This window comes from Notolabrus celidotus, chromosome 1, assembly GCF_009762535.1.
Source record: "Notolabrus celidotus isolate fNotCel1 chromosome 1, fNotCel1.pri, whole genome shotgun sequence".
Lineage (NCBI taxonomy): Eukaryota > Metazoa > Chordata > Actinopteri > Labriformes > Labridae > Notolabrus > Notolabrus celidotus.
In genome coordinates this window covers 14,506,037-14,533,221 of record NC_048272.1, presented here as the reverse complement: position 1 = coordinate 14,533,221, position 27,185 = coordinate 14,506,037, and the positions used below count along the sequence as shown (strand labels likewise).

The 27,185-nt window shown below is 42.2% G+C and overlaps 1 protein-coding gene across 3 annotated transcripts in view; it reads right to left on the bottom strand.

Annotated features, from left to right (window-relative positions):
- cbfa2t2 (CBFA2/RUNX1 partner transcriptional co-repressor 2) overlaps positions 1-27,185 on the bottom strand; it is a 44,274-nt gene that overhangs the window by 5,833 nt on the left and 11,256 nt on the right. The window contains exons 1-6 of one of the 3 annotated variants that reach the window (XM_034695334.1): positions 17,230-17,652; positions 4,712-4,864; positions 4,179-4,420; positions 3,977-4,066; positions 1,781-1,965; positions 1,435-1,688 (exon numbers count right to left, since the gene is read on the bottom strand). In XM_034695334.1, the coding sequence (XP_034551225.1) occupies positions 1,435-1,688; positions 1,781-1,965; positions 3,977-4,066; positions 4,179-4,420; positions 4,712-4,838 (898 nt within the window). In that variant the 5' untranslated portion in view covers positions 4,839-4,864; positions 17,230-17,652. Of the gene's footprint in view, positions 1-1,434; positions 1,689-1,780; positions 1,966-3,976; positions 4,067-4,178; positions 4,421-4,711; positions 4,865-8,486; positions 8,656-17,229; positions 17,653-27,185 lie in introns of those variants that run through there. The other 2 variants (XM_034695250.1, XM_034695172.1) reach the window with 2 other exon arrangements.

Below are 27,185 nucleotides of genomic sequence, written 5' to 3'. Positions count from 1 at the left end.
AGTGGAGTGGCTCCACTTCTAAACACAACCAGCCGTTCTGACACTCACTGTGGACCATTACAGTCATTAACACACAAACACAAACACACACACACTCATGATAATTAAGCAAGCTTCTAGCTTTCTGAAACCAATTCAGTTATTTCTCAACGTTGTCACTTCAGCAGTATCTGACTGTACGTTTAACAGTTTTAATAGTTTGCAAACACAAGCCCAAAAATGTCTCATTTATGCCCACACACACAAACACACACAGAGAAACACACACACAGAAAAACACAGAAATACAGTGACTACAAAGAGTCAGCAAACCACAGTCTCTTAAAATTGAGTAACAAACAGCCAACAAGAGGCCACATGCACACTGGGCCTGCTAAAGAGAATAATGACTCCCTCATGCACACACACACATACACACACACACTAGCCTTCCCCTCGACCTCTTCCCTACTCCTGGTTCTCATCAGTGTTCATCAGTTCAAAGCCACGAGTGTGTGTGTGTGGACTGATGTGTTTATGCGTGTGTGTGTGCTTGTGAGTTAAGTGGCGGCAGGCGGGCGGGAGGCTGTCAGACAAGGGACTAAGGCCTCGTAAACACAGCACCTCTGCCATGAACATATCAAGGTGTGTTTCTGTGCATGTGTGTGTGTGTGTGTGTGTGTGTGGGGGGGGGGGGGGGGGGGGTGTCTGTGAGCTACTGCTGTTTCCACAGTGTGCTGACAAGCAGGGGAGATATACACCAGAGTAGATCCAACCCTGCCTGCCTGAACAGTATGGCTCTGTTCACACACACACACACACACACACACACACACACACACACACACACACACACACACACACACACACACACACACACACACACACACACACACACACACACACACACACACAGGCTCCAGAGATATACAGGGACGGCTACACAAACACACAGACCACCCGTTATCAGAATATAGGTGTGTGTCTGTTTTCATGGGAGTGGGTTCATTTCTTTCATGAATCAGTCACTTAAGATACGTTTCCACTGCAAGGAATTTTACCAGGAATTGGGAACTAACTTGGAAGAGACCACAGGGACCAGGGTCTAAATTCAGTTCCTTAGAACTTTCCCAACGCATGAGATATGCGCTTGCAAACATTTCCAATTGACTTTGAAGTCACTGTTGTGTTGTTTCATAGATTGGGCTGAAGGAACCTTGTAGTTACTTGAAAAGGAGATTGTAGCAGTAAAACTTCTTGGTACTTTGGAATATCACTACTGTGGGATTCTGGGAAAAAAATCAGCCTTACTATATTTGAGTTTTTGGTGTTTGGAGGAGCATTATTTATTGAACTCTTCAAGTTAAAATGATTTGAGAACTGCTTTATGTGTACAATAAATAAATAAATAAATAAATAAATAAATGTGTGTGGTGCAAACAGTGTATCACTTACCAGGAAGTCTGGGCCTATCTTTGAGCTCTCGGATCTCCAACATGCGTTGGCTGTGCTCGCGGTGTAGGATGTGTGGTGCTGCGATGTCATCCAGCGCGTAGTGCTGCAGAGGTGGAGGAGTTGGGTGAAGCTGGCTGCTGAGGGGTAGCGGGTGTGCGGGGCTGTGTCGGGGAGCAGGGCTGATGGTGCAGATTCGTTTGGCTGCAGGCTCCAAGGCCACTGGCGGACGTTCGTGGAACCCGTTCTCTTTCCCTCTGCAGAAGGATGGAGGAGAAATTTTATTAAGTGAGAGGATGCATGGAGGCTCTATATGTGTTAGCGTCTGTAGCTTATACGTATGTCGTACCTGCTGGGGCTATGTCTTTTGGTACCAACTTCAGGAGGCTCCATCAGCAGCTCAGAGGAGTCTGGAGAGGATGCCATGGTGGTGCTGAGCAGGAGGTGTTCATGCTGGGACAGGTACTGGGCTGGGGTCTGCTTGGCTGCCCGTGCACAGTGGAGGAGCTCTCTCTGCAGAAGGGGAAGGTTTGCCTGGCAGGGAAGAAAAACATAAATATGGTTTAATTCTCAATTTCAAAAAGGGTCTAAAGAGCAAGAAAAAGAAAAGACAACAAGCAGGAACTCAAGAACCAGTTGAACCCTCCTACAGTGCTGAGAAACACTGTGTAGTTCTCCCTTCTTCAGAAGCCTCTTTGCTAAAATTACAGGCATTTTAAGTGGGGGCACTGACTCCTTTAGGTCTGGCTGTAAGGCTCAATTTGGCTCTTGGTGTCGTTCTGTGGCTGCCTCCATTTTTTCTGTGGTGTGCTCAGCTCAAATAAAAACGGCTGAGTTCTCTACACTGCTGCTGAAGTTGGTCACTAACCGCTTGCATACACCACGAGCACAATACCCTGTTACAGAATGTTATGGAAACTTCTAAACGAAAAACATTTCCAAACAAGTGATACACAGACTCCACTCCTCATTGAGCTGCGGTCGGCCTCCTTTTTTTTAATATCCATCTGCGACTGTCTCTGTGCTATCTTTCCATCTCGCTTTTGTTCCCTGCATTTCCCTAATGAGGAACAGACTCTGGTGTGTTTGCAATTACAGCACTTCCTTACTCCCTCTACCAGAGGGACCGACCAAACAACCATACCGTTCTCATTTTGTGGCCTCCTTCTAAGCGCTTTAAACAATCATGTAGAAGATCCTTTCTCCTCCAATCTGACCCTCTCTGCCCTTTCAAAACTTGCCATGACTTACAGCATCTCTCAAAGTCGTCCCTTTCTTACAGATTTTGTGATTCCATTGTTCCATCGCCCACTCTTTATAAACACCCTGTACTCTCTCTTTCCCGTCTCCCATGCTCTTCTGCGTCCCCTCTTCCCCTGGGGCCCCAGCTAGCGAACACATGTGCTGTGTTTCAGTTGAGCTCTCTGGGGTTCAGTGGGGCGGATGCTAGATTGGCGGCGCCTTGGCAGCTGAATGCTCTTTTTAAACGGGACAGCGGCTCCATATGGCGCGCTGGAGCCCATAAAGAGGGAAGGGAACGCTTTATAGGCATGTTTCACACTTCCGAGTTCCCACTTCTTGCCTCTCTCCTCCTCACCCAGCTCTCTCTCTCCCTTTTCCACTTCCTCACCCTCTGACTTTGTCCCATCTGTCTTTCTCTTTCTCTCTCTTTCTAAAGTCTACTCCGAAGAAGTTGGAATCAAGTTAAGTGGACCTCACCCCCTCGTAATAAATCGCTAGAAGGAGGGGGAACAGAGGTTTCTTGTCTCAGCACTCTTAAGACAGACAGATGGAGGGGCTCCAAAGGTGAGTAAGAGGTAAGTGTGGAAACAGAGTCAAAGATTGTGACTTGCTTGAAGTTATAGCGGTGCCACGAAAAGATTTATTGGCTGCTTTACAGAGAGGAGCTCCTTAAAAGTATACTCTGCCGACTCCCCTGGTTACAAAGAGGCTCAGGAGGCTGTTTACCACACACACACACACACACACACACACACACACACAAACACACACACACACACACACACACACACACACACACACACACACACACACACACACACACACTCATCTGCTGCTTGTCAAGTCAACACGCAAATCTTGATAGTTCCTTTGAACTGCAGAGAGGTAGTTTATTTGATTAGAAAACCTACACAGATCTCTATTTATAGAAAACAGCAGTGTGCCCTGGAAACAATAATAAAGTAATAAAGTGTAATTAAACTATTACTTTTCCAGCATGACTCACAAGCTGTAATGTGATTGCCTGTAGATTACCCGGGGTATGTTAGAGCCAAGGACCTTCTCTTTATCGGCTGTTATTACGTGATTAATAATGTAGCAGGGTGGAAAACCTCAGCTAAGAGACGTGAGGACGATGTGTTAAGCAAGGCGAGATGATTCCAGCAGAAAAAGGCTAAGAGTAGAGTGTGTGGTTTATACCTCAACAGAGAAGGGGGAGATAAAACACTATTGCAGGAAAAAAGGAAGTAATCTAACAGAATAATGCAAAGCAGGAACATGGAGGGGAGGTTTGTGTGTTTACCTTCAGGAAAGGAATAACAAAGGGTCGTAAGGGGAAGTTAGTCGCCTCCTGAAGCCGTGAATGAAACTCCTCAATGGTGACTGTTGAATTCTAGGAGACAGGAAAATCAAGATTAGGAAACAAATTACGTTGCAGAGTCAGATGTTGCTGCGTCAAGATGAAAAAAAAAAAATCAGCATTTTTCTTTTTTTGAAGAACTTACCACAAGCGCGAGAACCAGACTTCGGACGCTGTCTCCAATCTCTGGGGAGATGTCATTCCCAAACTGCTGCAACGTGGTCAGGAAGCGTTTCAGCTTGCTCAGCTGGCGAGCCCCACAGGTGGCTGGCAGCTGCTGGTTTGCCAGCGATGAGGAAGAGGAAGAAGAAGGTCCGTTGCTGTAGCGCTGCGGTGGTGAGGGCACTGCGTTCAGGGTCGGTGGGGAATGATGATTCCCATTTGTTACTGGAGAAGTGAAATAAAAAAGGAGAAATTAGGATAATGCCTCCTTTATAGTGGATTCAAGATCATCAACAGCAGATGTTTCATTATGCAGTGTGATTAAGAGACCCAGATTAAAGGCATTAAAAAAGCATTTAAGTGGTTAAAAGTCTAATTGGATCCATACACAAGCTACAAATTCAGCTTTTGAATACAGAAACAAACCTTGGGAACAAAAATAGAAGTAACATATGAGGACCAACGGGGATACAATCGAAGGCTTTGATTGAAAAAGGACTCAAGAAGGACCCTTACATGCTGTGGTGGAGAAGGAGGCCGGGCGAGGGCCGCTGGGGTTGACAGAAGGCAGGGGAGGCATAGTGGAGCTGCTGCTGGGGGCTGATCTGGAATGAGTCTTAGCATCCACAGGAGAACCGGGCATGGCAGGGGTCTTCTTCTCTCTACTGTCTGAAATGACATAAGAAAGGAGAGGTCATCTTGGGGTCAAGGACCAGAAAATATTCAAGAATTATCAGAAAATAAAAACCACTTCTTGGTAGATGTAGTCTTTCTTGTATCATGGTATCTATTTGAAATAAATAGCTCACACTTAAATGTACAAATTCACTGATAAGTAAAAATACTGTTTAACTTTTTAAGCATCCACATGTTAAATAAACAAGCAAATAATAAGACCACTTTCCTCTTACGATAAGTTCAATGATTTAATTCAATGCAAAAACTTTCCTTCTATAGCCACAAAAGAAAAACAAAATGCCCACCCCCAACCCACTTCACATCACACAACACACACTGCCAGGGCATCACCCACCCTGCCAACCCCCATCAAAGAGCCAGATGTCTAAAGTTTAGCCCCTTTCTCCCAAACTATTCAGATCAATAACAGAAGAAATGCTGAAGAAGCCCATTGTGTGGGAGAAGAATGCCCCCTCATTGAGCTCTCAACAAATGGGGAGGGGGGGCTGAAGAAAGAAAAAAAAAAAAGAGACTGAGGGAGAAAGGGACGAGGTTATTTCACGCTTTACTAACAAGATCGGCAATCTTTTGAATGTTAAACGCATCTTCTCAATATGCTATGGCCTCTGAATGAGACCACCAGATAAGGGGTATGGAGAGAGTGAAATGGAGGGTGTGGCAGTAGGGAGATGTGGGATCAGACGCCGTCATTGTCTCCAAGAAGGCCAAGACCCGTCTCCATTTAGAGTGGATCAGACCTTTCTAACTGCTTCAAGAATTGACGATTAATAGACAAGCATGGTCCCACAGGTCATGGGTCAGCGGAGAGCAGCTTTTTAAACGTGGATTCATGGTTTTAGGGCTTTGGCTTCAATGGCACCCTTTATATCTTTTTCACAGCTATGAACTCTGCGTGGCCTTGAGCTGCAGGGTTCCAGTTTATAAAGGCTTTAAATTGGAAGGCTTAAGCCGTCAGTTGGTAACTAAAGTGAACTTAGATGGAGGAATTCTCCATATTCACATTTCCCTCTGATGTTACACTCTGGGTTGGAACCTCAAATCTTGTTATAGGGATGTACTGCTGTGTTCAAGCTTGCAAGTCATAAAAATATAAGTAATCATACAATTTAATGTCTGTTTATGGCCTCCTAGTTGATCAATGACGGACAGAAAGGCATTAATGTAAGACAAGATACTTTAGCATTCAGCTCCTCTCTAACATTGCTTCGTGTTTAGTGGGAAAATATAGATTGCTTTTGAAATATTGACACACATGCAGAAAATGTTAGCTTAAACCTGCATGTAAAACGCACTGAATCTTTACTATTGGAACATTGTGAGCTAACAAATGAAAAAAAGTTAGCTTGTTGGTGTATCAGTTGACACTATAAAACTTTCATGTTAGCTAGTTAAATTTTAAATGCTAACCTCATATGCAGCTCACACTACAAAGCGGTAATGCTAGCTCGTTAGAGGTTAAATGCTCACGTGCGTTGGCTAACATTACAAAGCTGTAGTATAAGCTGATTAGAGGACATTTGCTCATCATGCAACACTAAAAAACTTATATTAGCTAGTTGGAGGTTAAATGCTAATTATTTTACTCTATCAAATGGTTGTATTTGTGTATAAGTGGTAGAATCTGACAGAGATATTGAGACTTTTAAACATAAACTAAAAACGTGTTTATTCAGTCAAGCTTTTATGTAGGGTTTAACAATTTTATGACTAACATTTTACTGTAATATTGATTTAAATGTTACTTTATTATTTAAGTTATTGTATCTGTTATCTTATTCTATTTATTTATTTTATATATCTACTCAGTTTTATTAATATTTTTAGCCTTAGTTTTATTTTCAACTCTTATCCTTACCCCTTTTTAAATCTATTTATTTTAACTATTTGTATTCTTTATTTGATGCTTTAACTTATTTTAATTACACATATTTTATTGTTGGTGTGCACTTGTCTCTATTTTATTAAATGTTATCTTATGTTATTTACATTATTATTATTATTATTATTATTATTATTATTATTATTATTATTATTATTATTATTATTTTCCCCTAATATGTCTTGCCATTCTTTTATTGCTGCTTCTTTCTTGTTTTTCACTCGCTGTGAAGCACTTTGGGTTGCATTTGATTTGTATGAAAGGTTTAAGCATAAAGCTTGATTGATTCATTGATTGAGAATGTTAAAGTCAGCTGTTGCTTGCATAATTTTGTGTATTTTGTGAATAACAACTTTGAACTCAATGAAAAAGCTTGAATCAACACATTAAAACTTTAGAGAATCACGCACTAGAAGTGAATCTTTCAGTCCTGAGAGTGGCTCTTTCAGCACACTTTGTCAATTCACCATATGAAACTCATCTGTCATGTCTACAACTCAGTAAACAGCTTTGACTGCTCTTCCTCCTGTTCTGCAGTCCTCTTCACCACTCTCCTCATTTTCATTCATTCTTCCTCAGCTGTGTGGCCTGCCTGCCATCGCTCCACCTGTTCACCAACACAGGGGGCAGGAAGGAGGGATCTAAGCAGACATTTGGACTGTCATACCCACCATACAAACAGCCTGCCAGAGCACCACAGGAGCAGCCTGCAGCATGCACACACACACAGACACACCGGTTCCAAAGCTTTGCACACTCCAACCGTATGGCCAGGAAATTAGACTGACATCTCAATAACAGAATCAGCATGGCATATGGCCTTAATGTCAACACTGTTACCATGTAAACAAGTTTATACAGCCAAGAGCTGGGATTTGGGCATTCAGAGCTTGCTTTACAGTAGTGTTGCATAGAAATGTATTCACAAGTACTTGTTAACACATTATCAACAGTTCTCCACTGGCAGTGAGCTGTAGTTTTGAGTCCAAATTGACTGTCATGCTTGTGAAGCTGGTGGTACGCCTATTGTGTTTGACTGACAGCTCTACACAAGGCAAAATATGTTCCACACAAGTCTTATTTTGCATTACACTATAGTATGAAACTGAGAAATTAGGTTGCAGCTGTGTTCATGCTATCTAAAGGAGAGAGGCTGAGTCTTTCGTTAGCTGTGCCAGAGTTAACATCCAAAACAGGAGACACCAGGTGTGTGTGCATGTAGTGCTGACAGCCTACAGAGAATTGCCTCTGCTTGTCAATTAGACAGCGAACATAGCTGGATGACTTCATCTGGCTTGCAAGCACCTGAGTCCACCGTATATGGTCACAGGGGAGGCAGCTGTCACTGTGGCTGCAAAACACACACACACACACACACACACACACACACACACACACACACACACACACAGCATACAAAGTGGTCTGATGTTAACTCAGGTGAATATTGGCTTAGAGGAGGATGTGGGCTGTTTGTCTGGTCTAAATGCCACCTGTCATCAATGCTCTAATGGAAAAAAAGGCAAGGCACACAAAGCTCCTCAACACATGTCAACAGGATTAAATGGAAATGCCTTGATGCATAGAAAACATGTGCAAGTACACTGACATATGTGTAGCTTAATACATACTCAATAAACCACGGAGGAAAGGGGTTCATTTACACTCTTTTCTTAAACTTCAACAAAAAGTAAAAATTAATTTTGCTCATACCGTTCTCTGTCCTTCTCTCATTTGTTTCTCAAAGATATGACACACATAATACGTTTCATAGTCTTGTAATTTACTTGAGCTCATTGATTTTCTTTCTGCCACTGTTGTCATTGCAGAGACCAAGAAGTAATGTGTGTCTGTGGTGACGGCTGTTGTTGCCTGCCAGGTGTTCCTTGTTTGTTCAGCTTCAGGTGACGCTCGTCTGCATTAAAACATTCAATCAGCTTTAATTGCCTCTCTGCCTCTGCAGGTGCTGATTCAGAATGAGGGGAAGAAAGAGAGCAAGAAAGCAGGGAAGAAAGAGAGAACAGAAGAAAAGAAAGATAGAGATTGGGTGGAGCAATTCCCACAACTTTGACTGACGGTAATCTATTGAATACCGAAATTAGTAACGACAGCACAAATGAAGCACAGAGAACATTGAGGAGGATGGATAACCTACTTAGAGGCACTACAGATAAATCGCACTTGACTTGATATGTAAATAAATGTGCTTAGTGTTAAGGCGTATTAGGCTCATGTTTTAACTCTGAGGTTTAAACTTCGTGGCAGCTGTGAGGCATGTGTGTGCAAGCGTGTGTGATGATGTCTGACGTGTGTGTTAGTGTGGGTGCACTATTGCCTTACTGCTATCTCTGTCATGTTGTTGTAGATGAGGTGAGAGGAGATGTAACGCAGGCCTGGCTAATCTATCAGCTAGCCAAAAGACAACTGAGTGTGTGCGGCGCTACAGATACGTGGTGTCAAGGCAAAGACATGCATCAATACATTACTCAGCTAGCTTAGTTCATAGAAGATGTACTGCATACGTTAGCAGTGTATAATATTTCTCAAGGGAAAGTAGACAGAAAGATAAGGGAAGTGTGTTTAGCCCAGTCTGTGGAAATAGCTAACAAAGTAAGCTAGCTTTTGTAGAGGTTTATTGAGTGGGTTTAATTAAAACAAACGCATTTCAAAGTAAATGTGAAGGTTTTGGGGGTTAGCTAGTGCTCTAACTTTGTGATCTGGAAGGAGGACCAAAGGCTGGTGGTGCTGGTTTTGCTAATATTAGCCTAGGTCAGCTAATTTGTCATTAAACCTCAGACTCTGTCATCCAGTGATTAGCTGTTTTAAATAAATTGTGTTCCATTTTGAGTGTTTTCTTGGTGTTTTCTTTCCTCAATACTAGCGGTTTGTTTGAATTTAAATGTCCACCTTAACTACCATGAATTCAGTTGCCTTAATCTCTGACAATAATCGCCCTAAAATACAATTTTATTATTTATTTAATACTTGGAAAAACAGAAAATATGTGTTGAAAAATGCTGGTAATGTTTTCTTTTTATCACCCACACACAAACCCACCCACACCCACACAAACCTTCATAAGAATACATGCTAATTTTGAAGAGAGAAAAACCTCAAAGATTTTAAAATAATCTAGAAGAAGAAGAAGAACAACAACAACAACAACAAGAAGAACAAGAAGAAGAACAAGAAAAACACACTCCTGGGTTAACATAAAACTGTTAGATATATGGCTTCAGGGAGTTTTAAAAAAAATGTAAAGTGAAAAGGATGAAACATTGAGGAGTTGCCTTACTGCTCTGGGCGAAAAAAAGGCAAAGCTAACAGCTCCCTTAGCACCAATGCAACTGATGGGCACTTCTTCTACCTCTTCTTCCTCCTCCTCCTCCTCCTCCTCCTCCTGTACCATATGGATCTAATCGGCCAAGAGCTGGCCAGCTGGGACCTCCAACAGTCACCTGTGAGGGAGGAGGAGGAGTGCAGAAGGGACTGCTGGAGTCTCCTCAGCTAAGCCAAGGCAGTCCCCTCCTCCACCTCCAAACACACACACACACACACACACACACGCATGCATTTCTGCCTTCCCTCCGATGAGAGGAGGGGGAGGAGGGGGAGGAGGAGGAGGAGGAGGGGGAGGGGGAAGAGGCACGAGGCGGCTGAATGCAAGCGAGTGGACTTAAATGCCGAGGAGACAAAGGCTGCACCTGGTCCCCGTCCGTCCACGCACACCGCCACAATACAGCACACATCTGTTCCTCTATCCTGTGCTCCCTTCTGACCTCCACCCACTCACACACACACATACACACACAAACACACTCACATACACACACACACACATACACACACATTGCAAAGAAAGGACAAGCACCAACACTCACAGCACTATATCCACTTGTAAAGCTGATAATTCAGCAGTGCGTGGTCTCTCTGTGTGTCGGTGTGTTGTTATAACCTCATAGTTAAACAACAGGTTCAAGGGCTATTTTAGGTCCTTTGTTTCGGCGTGTGTGTGTGTGTGTGTGTGTGTGTGTGTGTGTGTGTGTGTGTGTGTGGTGTCAACTTTCTGAAAATTAGAAGACACCCTCCCTTTTTCTTATTTCAATCAACCTCATTTATATTATTGCTCTCATGGGACCCATGCCCCCTGAACTGTTGCCTCTTTACAGCTGCCATACTCCAATGGAGGAAAAAATTAGATACTTTTTACAACACGTTACAGCGCAGTGATTTAAATCTGACAGCAACTTAAATGTTGCGAATATTGTTTGATTTATAAGTAACTCCACACTTGAATTCTTTCAAATTCAAGCTCAAGACCTGTGCAAAAATGAGTGCAAAAGTGTTCAACAGGAGTAAGAAATTAGTTGCCAAATTTAAGGCGTCAGAGGTGGAGAAGAAGTAATACCTCCAAGGAGGGGAGGATGGGAGGAAGGGAATAACAAGGATAGAAAATACTGTTTTCATATGAAAGACAAGTCAAGTTGTCAGACTCCGAGCCAGGCTGTTTTTCTTGGCTCTCATTACCACCTTCCAGCCCTGTAGACTACATATTTGGGCAAAACCCAATGTCAACACTCTGCTCCTCGTGCTGCAAGGGAGGGGGCAGATCAGGGAGGTGGCAAGGTTTGACAGTAAGTGAGAAGAAGGAGAGAAAGATGTGTTCATACCCAGGTAGAAGACAGAGGGTCACCTATGGGGGGAAACTGAATATGTAGGAGGAGGTATAGGACTTTCAAATTGAGATAAACAGATGAGTGATGAAGAGAAAGGCCCTTCATAACCCCCTCACGCATTTCAGTGATTACAATAACACTGCTGTGATTCAGCATGCCACAGGCTGAAAGAAAATTCACCCAGGGATGGAAATGTACTTAGTGGCAGAGCAAGGGAGAGAACGAAATAGGGGACGGCGAAGCAGGCAGGCAGACAGACGTCGTCCATAAAAAGTAAGAATGAGCAGTAAAAAAGAGGCACAGTGATGTGATGCTGAGAGCAGAGGAGGGAGGGAGGTTTGGCAGGAATCGGATGGCAAGAGCGGACAGTGTCCACGTGTACATGAGGTCAGACTGAGGGGAATAAACTGAGATAATGACTTGAAAAACAGTCAGAAAACTTTGCCTGGTTTAATTCTATTGCAGGTCTGGGAGTTGAGAATTTTATCACAGTGTCGGCAAGGACTTCAACTTGTGACATCATATTTAGCATCTGTAAGTTTATGATTTTATTACTGCGGATAATGAGTAGCAGGTAGGGGAGAATTGAAGGGGTTGGATTTGGATTTGTCACACATGAGTATGCATTCAGCGTCTGTTACAGGCTGCTTTGTCACTGGGTCAAAGAAATGTGTGTTCCTCATTGCACAAACTTTATCAAACACAGACACAAACATCTGCGTCACACACAGCTGGGCCACGATGGTTAGAGTTAGAAGTGGATGTGTGTCATTATCATGTGTGTGCTGGCCCCGTTTACCAGGTGTTGCGTTTGTCAACAGCTGAGTGGAGTGAGCACACTTATCCCTGAAGAAACACACTCACACCTGTGAAATGGCATGCCTGAGGCACACATATACAACAACAACAACAACACACCCACACAATAAGCAACTGTGACATAACACGGGACAGTTCAAACCTGTCAATCATGACCTCGAGCCACAACACACTCGCACACTCAAAGATCACACATGGACTCTCCCACACCAGCTTCCCTACTCCCAGGCCAGTAGATTATCTGCCTATCTGGTTACAACCCTTCTCACCTCTCCGTAGCAAATTGGTTAGCCTGCCCATCAATCATCATGAGTCCGCTGAGGCTTTTAACGCAATGCCGCAAAGTGAAAACCTCTCAGATGTAGCATTAAAAGTAAGTTTGTCCGTCTTTGTCTGCAGGTTCATTCTCAGGGCATGAAAACTCACATATACTGCCAGATAGACTTATAAATCTCCACTTACATGAAGCAAAGATGCATATCATCTCATGGATATACTGAGTGGCTCTCAAACATTACAAACCCCAGACAATCATCACTCTTTCCCCTCAGCTCTGTGTTTCACATGCACACACAGACACATTATGAAACTGTGAGTTAAGGTAGTCCATAAAACAAAATATGAACCCTGGACATGAGAAAACAAAGCACACATACGGACCAGCCGGTTTCAGACCAGGTGTTGGAGGCCTGAACAGCCAAATGGTCTGGGATCAAGGCCAACCAGATGTTGCTATCAACATGAGCCATGCTGAAGATATTTACACAGCCTCTTTTGACCCAGACTGAGAGCGCTGATGTTTTGTTTCATGTCAAGAGCTTTACTTTTACAATCTCCCTGAGTATAGGATAATGAAAAGTCATACAGAAGGTTGGCACTCCTCTTTGAGTTGGTATGTGTTTCTCTGTTTACATGTCCAGGATACATTTCCTTAAGGGGACAATAAATTGAATCGTATAGTTAAGTGCTGTATAGCACTGTATCGTATCGTATCGTTGTGTATTGTATTGTATTGTATCATACCATATTGTATTGTATCGTTTCATGACATGTAGTATTGTATTGTATCATATAGTCTTGTATCATATATCATATCATATCGTATCGTTCCTTAATCTGTGGTACCGTACTGTACTGTACCATATATGATCATATCATATCTTCTCAGATTGTATCGTTCTGCATTATCTTATCATGTCGTGTTGAATGGAAAAGTACCATATTGTATCAAATCCTATTGTATTGCAATGTGTTGTATAGTGTGGTATCGTATTGTACAGTAATAAAACAACAAATCAAGCTTGAGATTAATGGATGTACACTAGTTCTTTTGGAGACCTTTCCTTTCAAAACTCCAAGAAAACAGGATATCATATTGTAAACTGTGTTGTTCCCATGCCTCTGATTTTTTTGGAAGCACACTGAATGTGAGTCACAACACTGGGCACTTTCAAAAAACTCACCAAAACCCCAAAACAACTTTAGTTACTGTATTGTTTTAAAACAAAGACATTATCTTCTCCCCAAACAGGATCTCCACAGATGACTAATCTGACGCCCTCTGGTTTTCTGGGATGCAGTGAATCAAAGCTGAGCTGTAGGTACGGTCCATAGAGTCCACAAACAGAGCTGTTGGTAAGCTCAGCCCCAGCTGTAAAGAAGACCACAGCTCCACAGTCGCTGAGAGAGACAGATAAGTAAAACAAAGAGGCCAGCTGTGCTCAAAACAATGAGGGGAATGACACGCAGATAGCTGTGGAGGATGAGTGTGTGTTTGTGGAAAGAAAGCGTGTGTTATTGTGAGTGAATCGTGTATGGGTTTGAGGGAACCTATGTTTAAGAACACAGTGTTTCTTTTGGAAGTCTTGAAAACAGTTGTTCTTGAAGGTGTCAGTGTGGGTGTGACTAGTAAAAGTTTGAAGTCACAGCAAAGCCAGCGGTAAGGCTGGCAGTTTTTGTTCTTGTTTTTTTTTTAGTGAAGATTTTCTTTACTCTGTCTCAGAAGGAAGAGACGAGGATGAGGAAAGAGAAAAAGGGAATAATGACTATGACAGACGATTTATCCAGAGAGGCTGCACCACGCATTTCTCGTCCACCCACGAACCCAACAACACAAGTTACTGCCTTTTGGTTTTACATTGGAAACATAGCAATCTTCATAAACGTACATCTTGTTCTAAAAACATCAGTGTTCTTTATTTCAATCCGTGTGTTTGATTAAGGATTCAAAATTCAACTTTAAGGCCCCCCTATGACATACTTGTGATATCCATTTTCAAATGTATAACATCAAACAGTAGCTGATAGTGCCAAGCAATCTGAGAGTCAATATCTTTGCAGGTTTTAAACTGTCCTGCTTCTCAATGCTCTCATCAACTTAAAACAAAATAAATGAAAGCAACCACTTTGAGCAAAGAAACTCATGTAGACAACGTATCAAACTGTCCCGTGTGGAAAACTGAACAAGCATATGAGATTAAGACACATTTATTGTCACAAAAACCGGTGGACTAAACATTAGCTTCCAAGCTAGTAGATGTTAAATTATGCTTGGAAGGCAATAGACACAAGCCAGATGACTAAATATGCAACATATCAGCACAGTGATTGTACTGTGTAAAAACTATGCAGGTGATTTGTCTCAATTCTTAACTCCAGAACTTAGATTGATCTGGTTGAAGAATTCAATTGAGGTCAATCCACCGCCGTTTAAGAATGTGTTGATACTCTTCCCACTCCTCCACGGCTACACAGAGAATAAAGGTCGTCACTTGGTTCACTGGGCGGGTCACTCAGGCCAGCGAAGGGGTCACTAGACCCCAGCAAGAGACCTCTGACTCGTGCACTCAGCACAAGGAGCTCCCATACAACATCAATGGCGTTCCAATGGGAGACATTTGAAGAGGGCAGGTGGTTTGACGCTCATTGAGATAGATACGGTTGCACACTTCACAGAATCACAGAAACAGAGCCATTTACATCGACAGGAGATGCTCCCTGTGATGAAACAATCTTTCAGCCGCTACTTGTAGTGACTGAGCGGTTTTCTGTTGAGTAAATGACCCAATCCTTTTATGTCCACACACATACACAAACACAGTGGAACACACAACCTCTCATTGAACCCCGGGGGCCAGATATCACAGTCCTCGCCACTGGAACTAATAGAGCACTTCCTGCGTTGAAGCAGCTGCTCTGTTTTGTGTGAATGTGAGTGTTGGTGAAAAAAAGGAGAGTGTTCTGTGGATGAATTCTTTAGATTATAGCATAGTGTAGCAAGGGTCACGGTGGTCTGTTCCTGCATTTATTAGCAGAGAAACTCACAGCTGGGAGTGAGGACAAGCAACCTTGTACTTGAGGAGACATAATGTCTCCGGGACACCTGGTACGCATATGCAAACACACTCACTTCCTTAGACTCAACCTGTAGTTATCAAACATGTGATCACAGCCGTTTAAACCCACAACAAAAACAGCAACTGCACGTCAAGAATGAATGGATTTAAAGTGAATTTTATGAATAAAACAGAGTGAAATGTCACATCCTTGATCTTTTGAACAAACACACAGACTCTCACACATGCACAGACGCAAAACAGAGCCCGCTGTCAGGAGTGTGATAGTCTCCAGCAGACCATGCAGGGGTCTCTGCTTTGAGGCTGTGCAGCTGACAGTTCGTCTCTCCTATCTCCCTGATGGACTGGATTGGCCTGGTCTGGCTTGACACTAGCCAGGTCTCTTTGTTTTGTTTTTTCATTCTTTCTGTCTGCTTCTCTCTCACACACCTCCTCCTCCTGCTTCTCCTTCCATGCACACAATCATTTTTTTTCCATCAGCAGAAGAAGAGAACACACAAAAATGACTCCTCCAAAAAAGACAGTGCATCTCCAGTTACTCATACAGAATATCCGTGGTAAAATAAACTGACATTTGCCCTCTGTTGGGATCCACATTCCCACTGTTGTATAACATGTAGGCACAGCATGAAAGAGAGACCCAGCAGTTCCCCTACTCTTCCCCATATGTCTGGGAAAACTGTACAACAGATGCACTCGTCTCCTTTACCTATTTTCTTCTGCTCTGCTTGCCATGTGGAAAAAAACAGATTACTATCCGAGTAAAGTGGCAGCTGAGAGAAATGCCCCCCTCACACATGGAGCCAATAACACAGCCAGGATAAGGTAGCAGTTTGCAGTGTTTACACACAAGTATTACTTTTGGAAAAAGAGGAGGAGCCGTAATCCACGCAGGTAGAGGCGAGCTTTCTTTTTCTTGCCACAAGTGGAAACAGATGGAAGGGGATCAGGGAGAGTTGAAAAAGAAAGAAACAACAGAAGGCTCTCTTTTTTTGGCAGCTTGCAGAAGGAATGTAGCTGCTTTTGTGCTCCAAGAAAGATTTCAGGAATGTTTTTTAGTAGCATAACTAAAAACTAAGATGTCACTTTGAAACAGCATCCTTAAATTAAAAAAAAATCTGCCACTGTTGTAGCAACATAATGCCAAACAACGAAAGATGCCAGATACATTTAAGCTAATTGCATGGCAGAAACAGAAAAATGAAATGTCAACTACTTTTATGCGGTGGCTTTACAGCTGGACAACACAAAAACAAACTTAAAAATGATTATAATCATCTAAAAGATTCTAAAAGTAACAAGAGACTCCCAAGCAATCAGTACTTTTTTGTCCATATGGCTGCAGAAAAAAGAAGCAGGCAGACAAACTCATCCCTCCTACCTCAGAGGACAAGGATGAAGAGATGAAGAGATAAAGAGGAGAGGATGAGGCACCATCTGTACAGTCCAGAGCGGCTCTGGGACTTAGGATGGAACACACACACACACACACACAAACACACATACAAAAGCACAGTCTGCAAAAGCGGACACACTCACAATGACAGATAAAAGAGCACAAATCTCAAAGAAAGACAGATTCTTGTGTGAAATCTTCTCCCCTACCTCCACTCTAGTAGAGTCCACTCTTCAGTATTTTGAGAAAAAAGTCAGCTGCAGCGGTACGGTCTCTGCTTTCTTATCCTTTCCTTTTTGTCTCTTTCTGTGACTCCACGCCTTCATATGTCAGGCATGTGTTTGCATTCCCACATATGTGAGCTCCAGTGTGGTTGAAGGCCAGAGCCAGGGACACAGATGGCACCCAGATGGAGACAGATAGCCGAGCAGACCAGCACTACAACGCTGCACTATAAACACCACCTCTCTTTACTTCTCCTGTGTCCTCAGTCTTCCTCTCTGTCTCTCTTGTGAAGCGCTCTCTACCGATCCTGCTTTCTCGCTCACTCAATCGGCCGTCTTTTCTCAACTTATTTTCTTTCACCCTCTCTCTCTGTGAATCTGCGTCCTCTCCTGCGTTCGCTCTCTCAAGCTCTGAGCCTCCCACCGTCCTGATCTGTGTCTCTGCCTCTCTCTCTCTCTTTCTCTCAAGCTCCTCCCCTGTTTTCCCACACACTCTCCTCTCCTCTGTGTTCACGGGCCGGGTGCTCCGCCTACGTCACAACCCTCCCTCCACCCCTCCTCCCAACCTATTCTCCCAATGGATCCCGGCCAATCATGCACTGCTGACTGGCTCTATTCAACCTGCATTCACCGGCGATGGCCCTTGCAATTAACATAACTAATTGCTTTGGCACCTAAAGGCTAAACAAGGAGCCGTGCCAAGGGGGACAAAAGTGTGTGCGTGTGCATCTGCATGTGTGTGTGTGTGTTTGAGGGAGGGGGGGTCCTTCAGGAGAAGTGGGGATCTTCCTTTAAAATGTTTTTATACTAACACCCCCCACCCTCCTCCTCCTCCATCGCCGGCCCTTTCATTGATGCCCTCTTTTGTCTCAGCTTCTTAATGCGGCCGCCTCGCCAGCCAACCCATCTGGGGGGGGGGACACTTGAGGAGCATGAATGACTTATTCTTCTCTCCTCTCCTGCCTCTCTCCTCCTCAGTGCTCCATCTTCACTGAGTTAAACTTAAATCACCGCCTGATTTATGCCTCACGCACAAGTGCTTCTGTAGACACAATGCAGGTTAAGATAAAGGAGGTTGCATGGCGTTTATTTATTCTCGCCGTCAGCTCAAGTCAAGGAAAGTTCAGAAGATGGTGCTAAGTTCATTCTGACCCCGGAGATAAATAAGACATTAATCTGCTTTTAATTAGAGTGCTTACAATTGAGAGAGCATGATCAGCGTGTGAGAATCCACCGACACTTGGCTGAGTAAACAAACAAGCAAATAAAGGCTGTTGGGGAAACACAAACAGTTCATCAGGAGAAGGAGGAGCCCCTTTTCTTTACACTTATACACAAGTGTACACACTTATTGCAGCACTGAATAATTTAAAGAGTAATCCTCTCAAAATGTGTCCCTTTTCCCGTTAAAATCCGCACTAATGGGGTGTCTGATTATCCTAAAGTAACCACAAGAAGAGTACATGTGTGTTGCTTTATTTTATAGGTTGTCAAAATTACATTTGACCGAATAATCACCCATAATAACCTCTATCTCCCCTCCTCTCTCCTCGCAGGCCCTCGCTCGCCTTTATTCAGGGTGCATCTGGTCAGCCAGCAGGCTCAGAAGCAGGGCCAGGTGGCTGTGAGAGAGGAGCAGAGGGAGGGGGTGGAAAAGATGGAGGAAGGCCTCGCATCTGAAGCTACTGTAACCAGCATGCCATGGAAGCACATAGTAGGTGTTAGCTGAAAGTGACACCACTGAATGGACAAAGGCTGCAGGCACAGTGAGATTTAAAGCCAGGTGTGATGACGCAGGTGGCAGAGACGTGAGCATGCTCAGAGTCTTAGGATGTGTTTTTTCCATCCTGGGCTGAAAGATCATTTTCCCTAAGTCAGATCTTCAGAGGTAAAAGCTAAACGCTGGCCACACTTAAGGAATTTTTAAATCTAAAGAGATGTTTAAAAATGGTGGCCACACAACGTGATTAATAATGATTGATTTAACAGTTTACTTCTTATAATGTGTGCAGTGTGATAATGTGGCCAACACAGCACACCACACAAACAGATTCCATTCACCAGAAACCAGAGTCCACACTCTCCAAACAGGAAATCTGGCAAAATCTCTCACGGTCAAGTGACTGAAGAGTAAACAAACATGGCAGATGATGGACAGCAGGCTTTGGACAATCGCTAAGCTAATTGTTGCTAGCAACCAAATTCTGTCCAACCTCTCCTTGTCAGTTTGACTCCATTATGTTTCATGAAAATTATAAACACTCATGTTGCTACAGATCAACAAATTGGTCCTCCATGTCTGACGTCTTTATACTTTGCCTGTACTGTTGTCTCCATGGCTGCCTTTGTTGAGCTTCCTTCTTCAATCAGCTCCCTTTCCATTTAGTTAATGCTGAAACATTTGTTGATGCACAAAAGCATGGCACTGAATATCAGGAGTGGCTGTTTGACTCTCTACGCCACCACTGTTCCGGCTCAAAAGGTGACCCTGTTATCTGACGACTTTCAGCTGGATGCATCAGCCGTTGTCTGTAATGAGAACACCAAAAGAGTCCTAAAGAAAGCATCATAGTTTAATTTTCAATGACAAAATATACTCATAAAATACCACATTATTTTATAATCAAAACCTAAAAGCTTTCACGAGAGCGTTTTTATAGCTGTTGCATCTACCACAGCCGGAGAGGCTTTTTTTTTTTAAGTTACATTTTTGGGCATTTTTCCTTTATTTGATAGGTCAGCTAAAAAGAGACAGGAAACAGGGGGAGCAGAGAGTGGGGGAAGACATGCAGCAATTGATCGAGCCCGGCAGTCGAGCCCACGACCGCTGAGATGGGCGTGTGCTTCAACCACTAGGCCAATGACGCCCATACCAAAGATGCATTCTGGTGAAAGTTGCCAGTTAACATGGTCACTCTTTAAGCCGAAACACCGTTCAACTTGCTTGGATAATGAGACAGTAGTCCAATTAAAAAAGCTTGAACTGGAGCTTTACTTAATTATCCATGTAAATATAATGAATGACACACATGACCACAATAATTTCAGCATGTCTGAAGTTTCTCTCAGAAATCATCCCTTACTGCAATATATCACCGCTGTGAGCAAACAATATTATATATTAACACACTCTGTTAATTGGTTTCCCACTGTGTCGTCAAAAGTCATTCATACCAACATGAGCACGGTCACTTTGTGCCACTACTCTGTGGTATGTCCTACTATGGTGTGGCAAAAGATGACACAGTTGTAACTCTAACTCTTCTTCAGAGTTGTTAAATCCTGAGGGCAGAAGTCAATTTGAGGCAAGAGAAGGCGTTTTGATGTCCCCTTATCTTTAAACACTCTAATCTGGACTTCCTGAGTTGTTTACAATGTTCCTCCATTACCTGAAGCAAAGCAACCTCCCCCCTTTTCAAAGCCCCTAAACCTGTGCTGTTTCAAAGTAGAGCTGATTTCAGGCTGAATCTCAGCTTATTTTTAGAAATACGAGAAGCTAGTTATCATTGAGAGAGGGGGTTGTATAGCAGGATAGGTATTTGTGTGACAGATCAAAACAGAAGCTACAGAAAAAGCATTATTGAATTTACAGTTAAGACACGAGTAGCTCTCTTGAGTGTGATCACCAGGACACTGAGAACCACTTTTAAAAATTGAAAATCTTGCTGTTCTATGTATGCATGCAGTATAACATCCTTTTACAGTTATCCACATGCAGCTGTTTGCCATTGCATGCATGTGTGTGAGATAGACCGGGAGAGAGCGAGAGAGTGATAGAGCAAGAGAGTATGCAGCATCTGTTTCTGTTCACACGCTCCCTCGCCAAACTTCCACTTTTAGAAAAAGTAAACAGATTTTTTTTAAGAGAGGACAGAAAAATTAGAGGAGGAGGAGAGGAAGAAAAACAGGGAGTCAAGGATTCACTTGGTTATGGAGTAAACAAGATAGGAATCACAGAGGCAACATTATTTTTATAGAGGTATGTGCCTTTAAAACAACAGAGTTTTATTAAAATAAATTAATGTCCAGTGCATGCGAACGCGCCTCCATTTACAAGCATTACTACTCTCATTTGAGTTAAAAAAAACTCGTCACACATAATGATAGTGGCCTCTGCTCTGTGATACTTAAATCCACCAAAAAACAAATTCCCAGTTGACCCCAAAATCCATCCATTCACCTTCGACAATCTCTGTCTCAACTCCTATGTTACTGGCTGCACATGAAAACAGGTTTCTGAGGTGCGATTATCATTACAATACATGCAAGTGAACCCTGCCTGTGGCTGCATGATTAGCATACAGAAGAGGTAAACAGAGGCTGATTGCTAGCTCCCCTTCAACTGAAAAGCAAACTAACTCTGAGCTTTCATGCAATCCAGCACAACCAGAACAAGGGGTTCTGTGGATTTGAGCATGTGGCAACAGGTAAAGAGGATAAAGTTACAGCTTGAGGTCTGACAAATGTAAACATATTTTATTCAATAGGTGGTTTATGATATTTAAAGGCAGGATGTAAGTGCCATCGTTCCCTAATCCGCTAACTCAGACTTCTAGGGGACATATTAATGGGGGGCTGTCAGGATAAAAAAAATTGGGTAAAGAGCGGGGGGAAATTTTCTGCTGTTTGCGTTCACACGTGCTGCCAAAACGAAGCATTTCAGGAAGTTTTGAGGAGTTTTGTGCATGTGTGGATAGAGCTTTACTGGGACTTAAGTGGCTTCTTACTTTGCAAAATAAACTTTTTATTCTGCAGTACACATTACATTACTTACTATGAAATAGACATTGTTAACTTGACTTGTGTCAGTGTTATTGTTGTTGCCTGATTGTTGCACTGCAAAAACTCAAAATCTTACCAAGTGAAATGGTATCATTTTTAGTAAAAAATTTCTTATCCCACTTGATTTAAGATACATTTATTTAATAAGTAACATTTGTGCAAAGTAGAGGGACTTGTTTTAAGACAATGCATCTTAATTATCTTGTTAAGTCAAACAATCTTGAAATGATCTTGTTTGAGTTGTAATTTAGAAGAAACAAGGTTTATTTAACATTTTATACATTTCTCAAGCTGAGATCTTATTTGTAGAAGACAGATAATTTTGATTTAAGATAAACACTTTACTTGATTAAAGTAAATGCATTTTATTGGAGAATCTATCAGAAAACAGTTCCATTGATAAAAGAAAGAAAGAAAGAAAAGTTGTTGTTTTTATGGGTGGGTTACAGTTTTCAGGCACTGTTTCCTCTAAATCAGATAAAAATATACATCCTCAAACTACATGCACACAATGAAACATCTACTTTTGAGCATAGCTGGCTTATCCTAAAAAAACACATGACCGAATATTAGTACATCCAGCTCACTATGAGAATACATTATATCTTGAAATGCTCTTATTAAACTTTGGAATCTTATTTCAAGTACAAGATGGTCTTAAACCTACAGAAGTGCCACTATAATACAACTCGAATTAAGGTGAATATATCTCAAATGAAGAAGTTGACATGAAATGCATTAGTGCAAAAATCTTTTTTTGAGTGATAAAATACTAATTGTTAGCATTCCTGGCTTATTCTGAGACACTAAGCTTTGAAATACTGGTAAAATATTGCTTAGAATAAGTTTTCCCTGCTCATTTTAAGAACACAGTTTTCTAAATAGTACGTCTTATTTTAAGAAATCTTACCAGGCAATTTTTTTTTTGCTCATTTCAAGGTAAAACTACCTTGACATATTTTTTTTTTCTTGTTTTTGAAGGGGCATTTTTTCCAGTGTGTGCACTTCTGACAAAACATTTCTTAAAGTTGTGGTGCATTGTATGATATAATCTATTATATTGTATGTACTGCACAAGAACACAACTATTGCACCACTGCATCACCATCATGTTCAATGGACACGCCAAATAAATCAGTTTTCAGCAGCAGTCCTGGAGCTCACATAAAAAAAGAAAAAAAACTGAGACACCAGTCCCGTGAGCAAACAGGCCACATCAGCAGCTAGCTTGTTTTTAAGGAAAAAAGACACTCAGCTTACTCATGGTGAGAGTATTTTGTTCCCTGCACTCAGAGAGGATTTTAATAGGGAAATATAGACGATGGGATTTCACTGGAAGAGTTTCTGCCAAATCAGTGTGAAACGATGACAGAGATTTTCACTGACAAAATAAAATAAACTATGCTTTGTATTCTTTTCCCAGCCACAGCTTCCTCTACTTAGACCCTTTCCAGCTTCACCCAGTGGGAGCTCAAACTTTGTGAGAATTTGTGTGAATGTACTGCGTGTGTCTGTGACGTGGATTTGGTCTTATCAGTTGTAAAGCTTGTCTGTCACTAGAAGGTGACACCAGTGAGCCAGAGCAGCGGATTCTAATCTCATTCCTACAAACTCAACCACCCCAGCTATTGGAATCTCTATGAGAACCAGTACGCCAAGATAACCAGGGCAAACAAGGACATAGCTGACAGTCAGAAAAAAATCTTTTTAGAGAACATGAAGGCAACAAAACACAGGCAAAGCTGGAGTTTTCACATTGCTGCAAATCTGTTTAAATGTGATGAAATTAAAAGTTGCATCTGGCACAAAATAAATCCCTGCTTTGCATCAATCTTAGCACTGCCAGCCAAGACTTTTCTTACTCTAAAGAGCAATAACAGCCTCGTAAAAGAGAGAGAAACCACACCAAGCAGGTGCCAAAGATTGCCTTTTTGGCTGAATGACCTGAAAAAAATGGGACGATAGTTTTTTACAGGAGCAAATTTGTTGAGAAGCAAAGGACAAAAATAACACTTCAAATGTCTGCTATGCTAACACCTAAAAAATGTTAGTTGATTGCATCTTGACCTTTATACCACACCCCCCCTTTATGGTCATTGCTAGCTTGTTTGAGTCCTTTTTACACAGAGATTCTGCAAACTCTGCTGTAACAACTATGCAACAGTTTATCTTCACTGTTACACATCACTGCTGTCAACTCATACTTGTCTGTAACACCTCAACGCTACCTTTTTACTACCTACAATTCCAGCTTGGATATGGGACGACTTGGCCACTCCATTCCGTCTTTGTACCTTTACACATGGCTCTTACATACTGCCTTGTCAATGCCCCTGTCACTTGTTGTGCGCAATGTGTAATGCACAGAGGTGTCATGGTGGGGCAAAGTCATTCAGACTCTAATTTTCCCTCCCGAGGTAGTAACAGATGCAGACATGGTGGACAAAGGTGGCAATGGAGCATCAAAGTGGAACAGCGCTGTGCGCATGTCTTATGGCCAAATTCCACTAGATCTGTGTCTGGTCCGTCTCCGATACGTCAAAGCACCGGATCTTATAGGTTTCTATTCAAGTAAATGTGTTAACTTCCACTGGTTCTGCTTCGTTGCGTTCCGACTCTGTCTTTGATCCAGCAGGTTAGAGCCCTCCGGATCAGATACGCAGGACTTTTTGCCGGATGCTGGAGCACGGCACAAAAATCTCAACAGAGAAGATCGAGCAGGACAGGAAGTCAGGCACCGAAACAAAATTGAAATCATCCAGTTAATTTCCAGAATAAAACACTCTGTGTTATGGCTGGATCGTATTTCACTTAACTACAACAACAAACCGTCATAATGAGCGGAGCCAGGCCTGGAGTAAACAGATCAGAGGTTTTCAGAGGCCAATAAAGACAACATGGATGAGGAGAGGAGGAGGATAATCTTTGATTAGTAATTACCACAGGAAAAACTTGTTCTCATAACTCAAGCTGTCTGGCGGTCCTGATCTGTGCTCCGTTCTGAAAACGCAACCGGTTGGTGTTAACGAACGGGAGAACGGAGCTGGATCGGAGACAGACCGGACACTGATCTTGTGGAAGTCCTATGCAATGCCATAATGCAATGTGAAATCACACTAGGACACCATTATCATGCCATTTGGAGGTTATATGTGAGTACAATGGAGGGACTTTGTTCCAGTGCTCTTGCAGAATTACACTGTGAAGTGTGAGAGCCTACAGACTGCAAGGCATAACAGAAGCGTAACAATCCCAAATTGAACTGTCTGTGTAAAAGGAGCTTGTGATTTCTTGCACATCAATGAAAGGCAATGCATGGAGAAAAGACACTGAATGTGTTTAATGCTGCTTTGTAAGGTTGAACAACTAATTAAGTTACAGAATGACTAAATGATTGTAAATAAGAGTTAACAATAGTCAACAGTACCCTGACACACAATAAAAAGCTTCTCTTCTGACACCTGGTCTGGTGTGTTGTCCCTCTATAAACTCCCCCTGCCCCTTCTGGTCATTGTATGTAAATGTGCCTTCTGGTCAATCATTGATTTTGTGGCAATGTTTCCCACCATTCCTCGTTTTTGCTGCCCTTTCTTATTCTATAACCATTTTACCAGCATCGCTCCCCTCCTCCCTCCTCTTCCCCCTCTTTCCCTCCTTCTCATCACTTTTCCCTAATTTGATGCAGCCATAGATTTCCCTGTCTGATCTCACAGGGTCATCTTTTCCATTACATCTTCTACTGCGCATTAATCTAACAGGGGGACGTCATTTACCAGGGTTGTGTCTGTTTAAAGGACTACTTACTGTAAAAAACAAACAAACAAACGGGGGAAAAAAACGCATTAGGAGTTCAAGTAAGATGTTTTTTGGTGGTAATTCTGTCTGTGTGCAGATATCTGATAAATGACAAGCCATTAAAACTACAGATTTTACTGTATGTCTCTGTTCTGGAGAGGAAATCTGAAGAGTGGTATCAGAGGATGGAAAGGAAATTCCCAGAATGCCCCCTCACACACAATTGGTGCTACTTAAAAAGTCTGAAATTAATTTAAATTCAAAAGCAGGGTTTAATTGATTCTGGTTCAAGCACTTTATGTCAAATGGACCCTTTGGATCTTTCTTGCAAACAAACAAAAGTCATGTTTGCCCTCTGTTACATACCAAGGAACAGTGTGTTTAGACATGTTTAGTTCATTTCCTTTCCAGACAACATTTGTTAAGACTTATTTGGAACTATCTGTTTTTGAATGTCTGATGATAGGACAGCTGGTTCTGCAGACGCCACAGTCTGATTTTATATTGATCAAAATGAGATTTAATACAGATTATGCTCTGATGATGCCTTATCCCAGTGCAGGTCTTGTGACTAACTTTGAAACTGATTTTTTTTTAAATTTGGCAGGCAGTTGTCTTCTTCTCTGCCTTTTCCTGTTAACCTGACGCACCAGATGGTTTGTAGCACAGAACCATCTGAGAGGCCGTCATTGCAAAGTGTTCCGCAGAGGACGGGCCCTTTAGAGAAATATTTCACAGGCGATCGCAAGAACCATCTGTCTTATTACCGTTTATCACAGCCTAACTTTATCAAATCAGGGAAGCCTCCAGCGCTTTCTCTGTCCTTTTGTCCAAATAAAGAAAACCCAGAAATAGGATGAAACTAATGCTGAAGCTGCATTTCTAACCTCTGAAGGTGTTTTCAAACCTAAAGAGATGACAATATTTGTGTCCTGTTACTCCCATAATTTGAACGCAGGATCATTTAGACGTGTTCAGATCAATAGTGAAAAAAAAATGCCACTTCACATATAATACATCATGACTTGATTTATAACATTTCTACAGGAAGATTTCTCTGATGGAAAGCAACTACTGGATTTCCATTCTATCTAAGAAGCATTGCCTTTTCTTTTACCAGGTGGGTCTCAGTTTCACTGTAAATAGTCACAGAGGCTGCACTACAGGGTTATGATGTTGATAACCAGATTTTCTACTGGTTTAACTGCAACAAACAGATCCAAACTTTGCAGAAATATCAACATTATGATGGAGATTTGTAAGAAGTCATGCTTTGTCTGGTCTGTTTGTAAGAGAACAAGTGCCATAAAAAAAATGAACATAAGTTGCACAAGTGTACAAGTTGCAGTCAGTTTTTCTGTGTC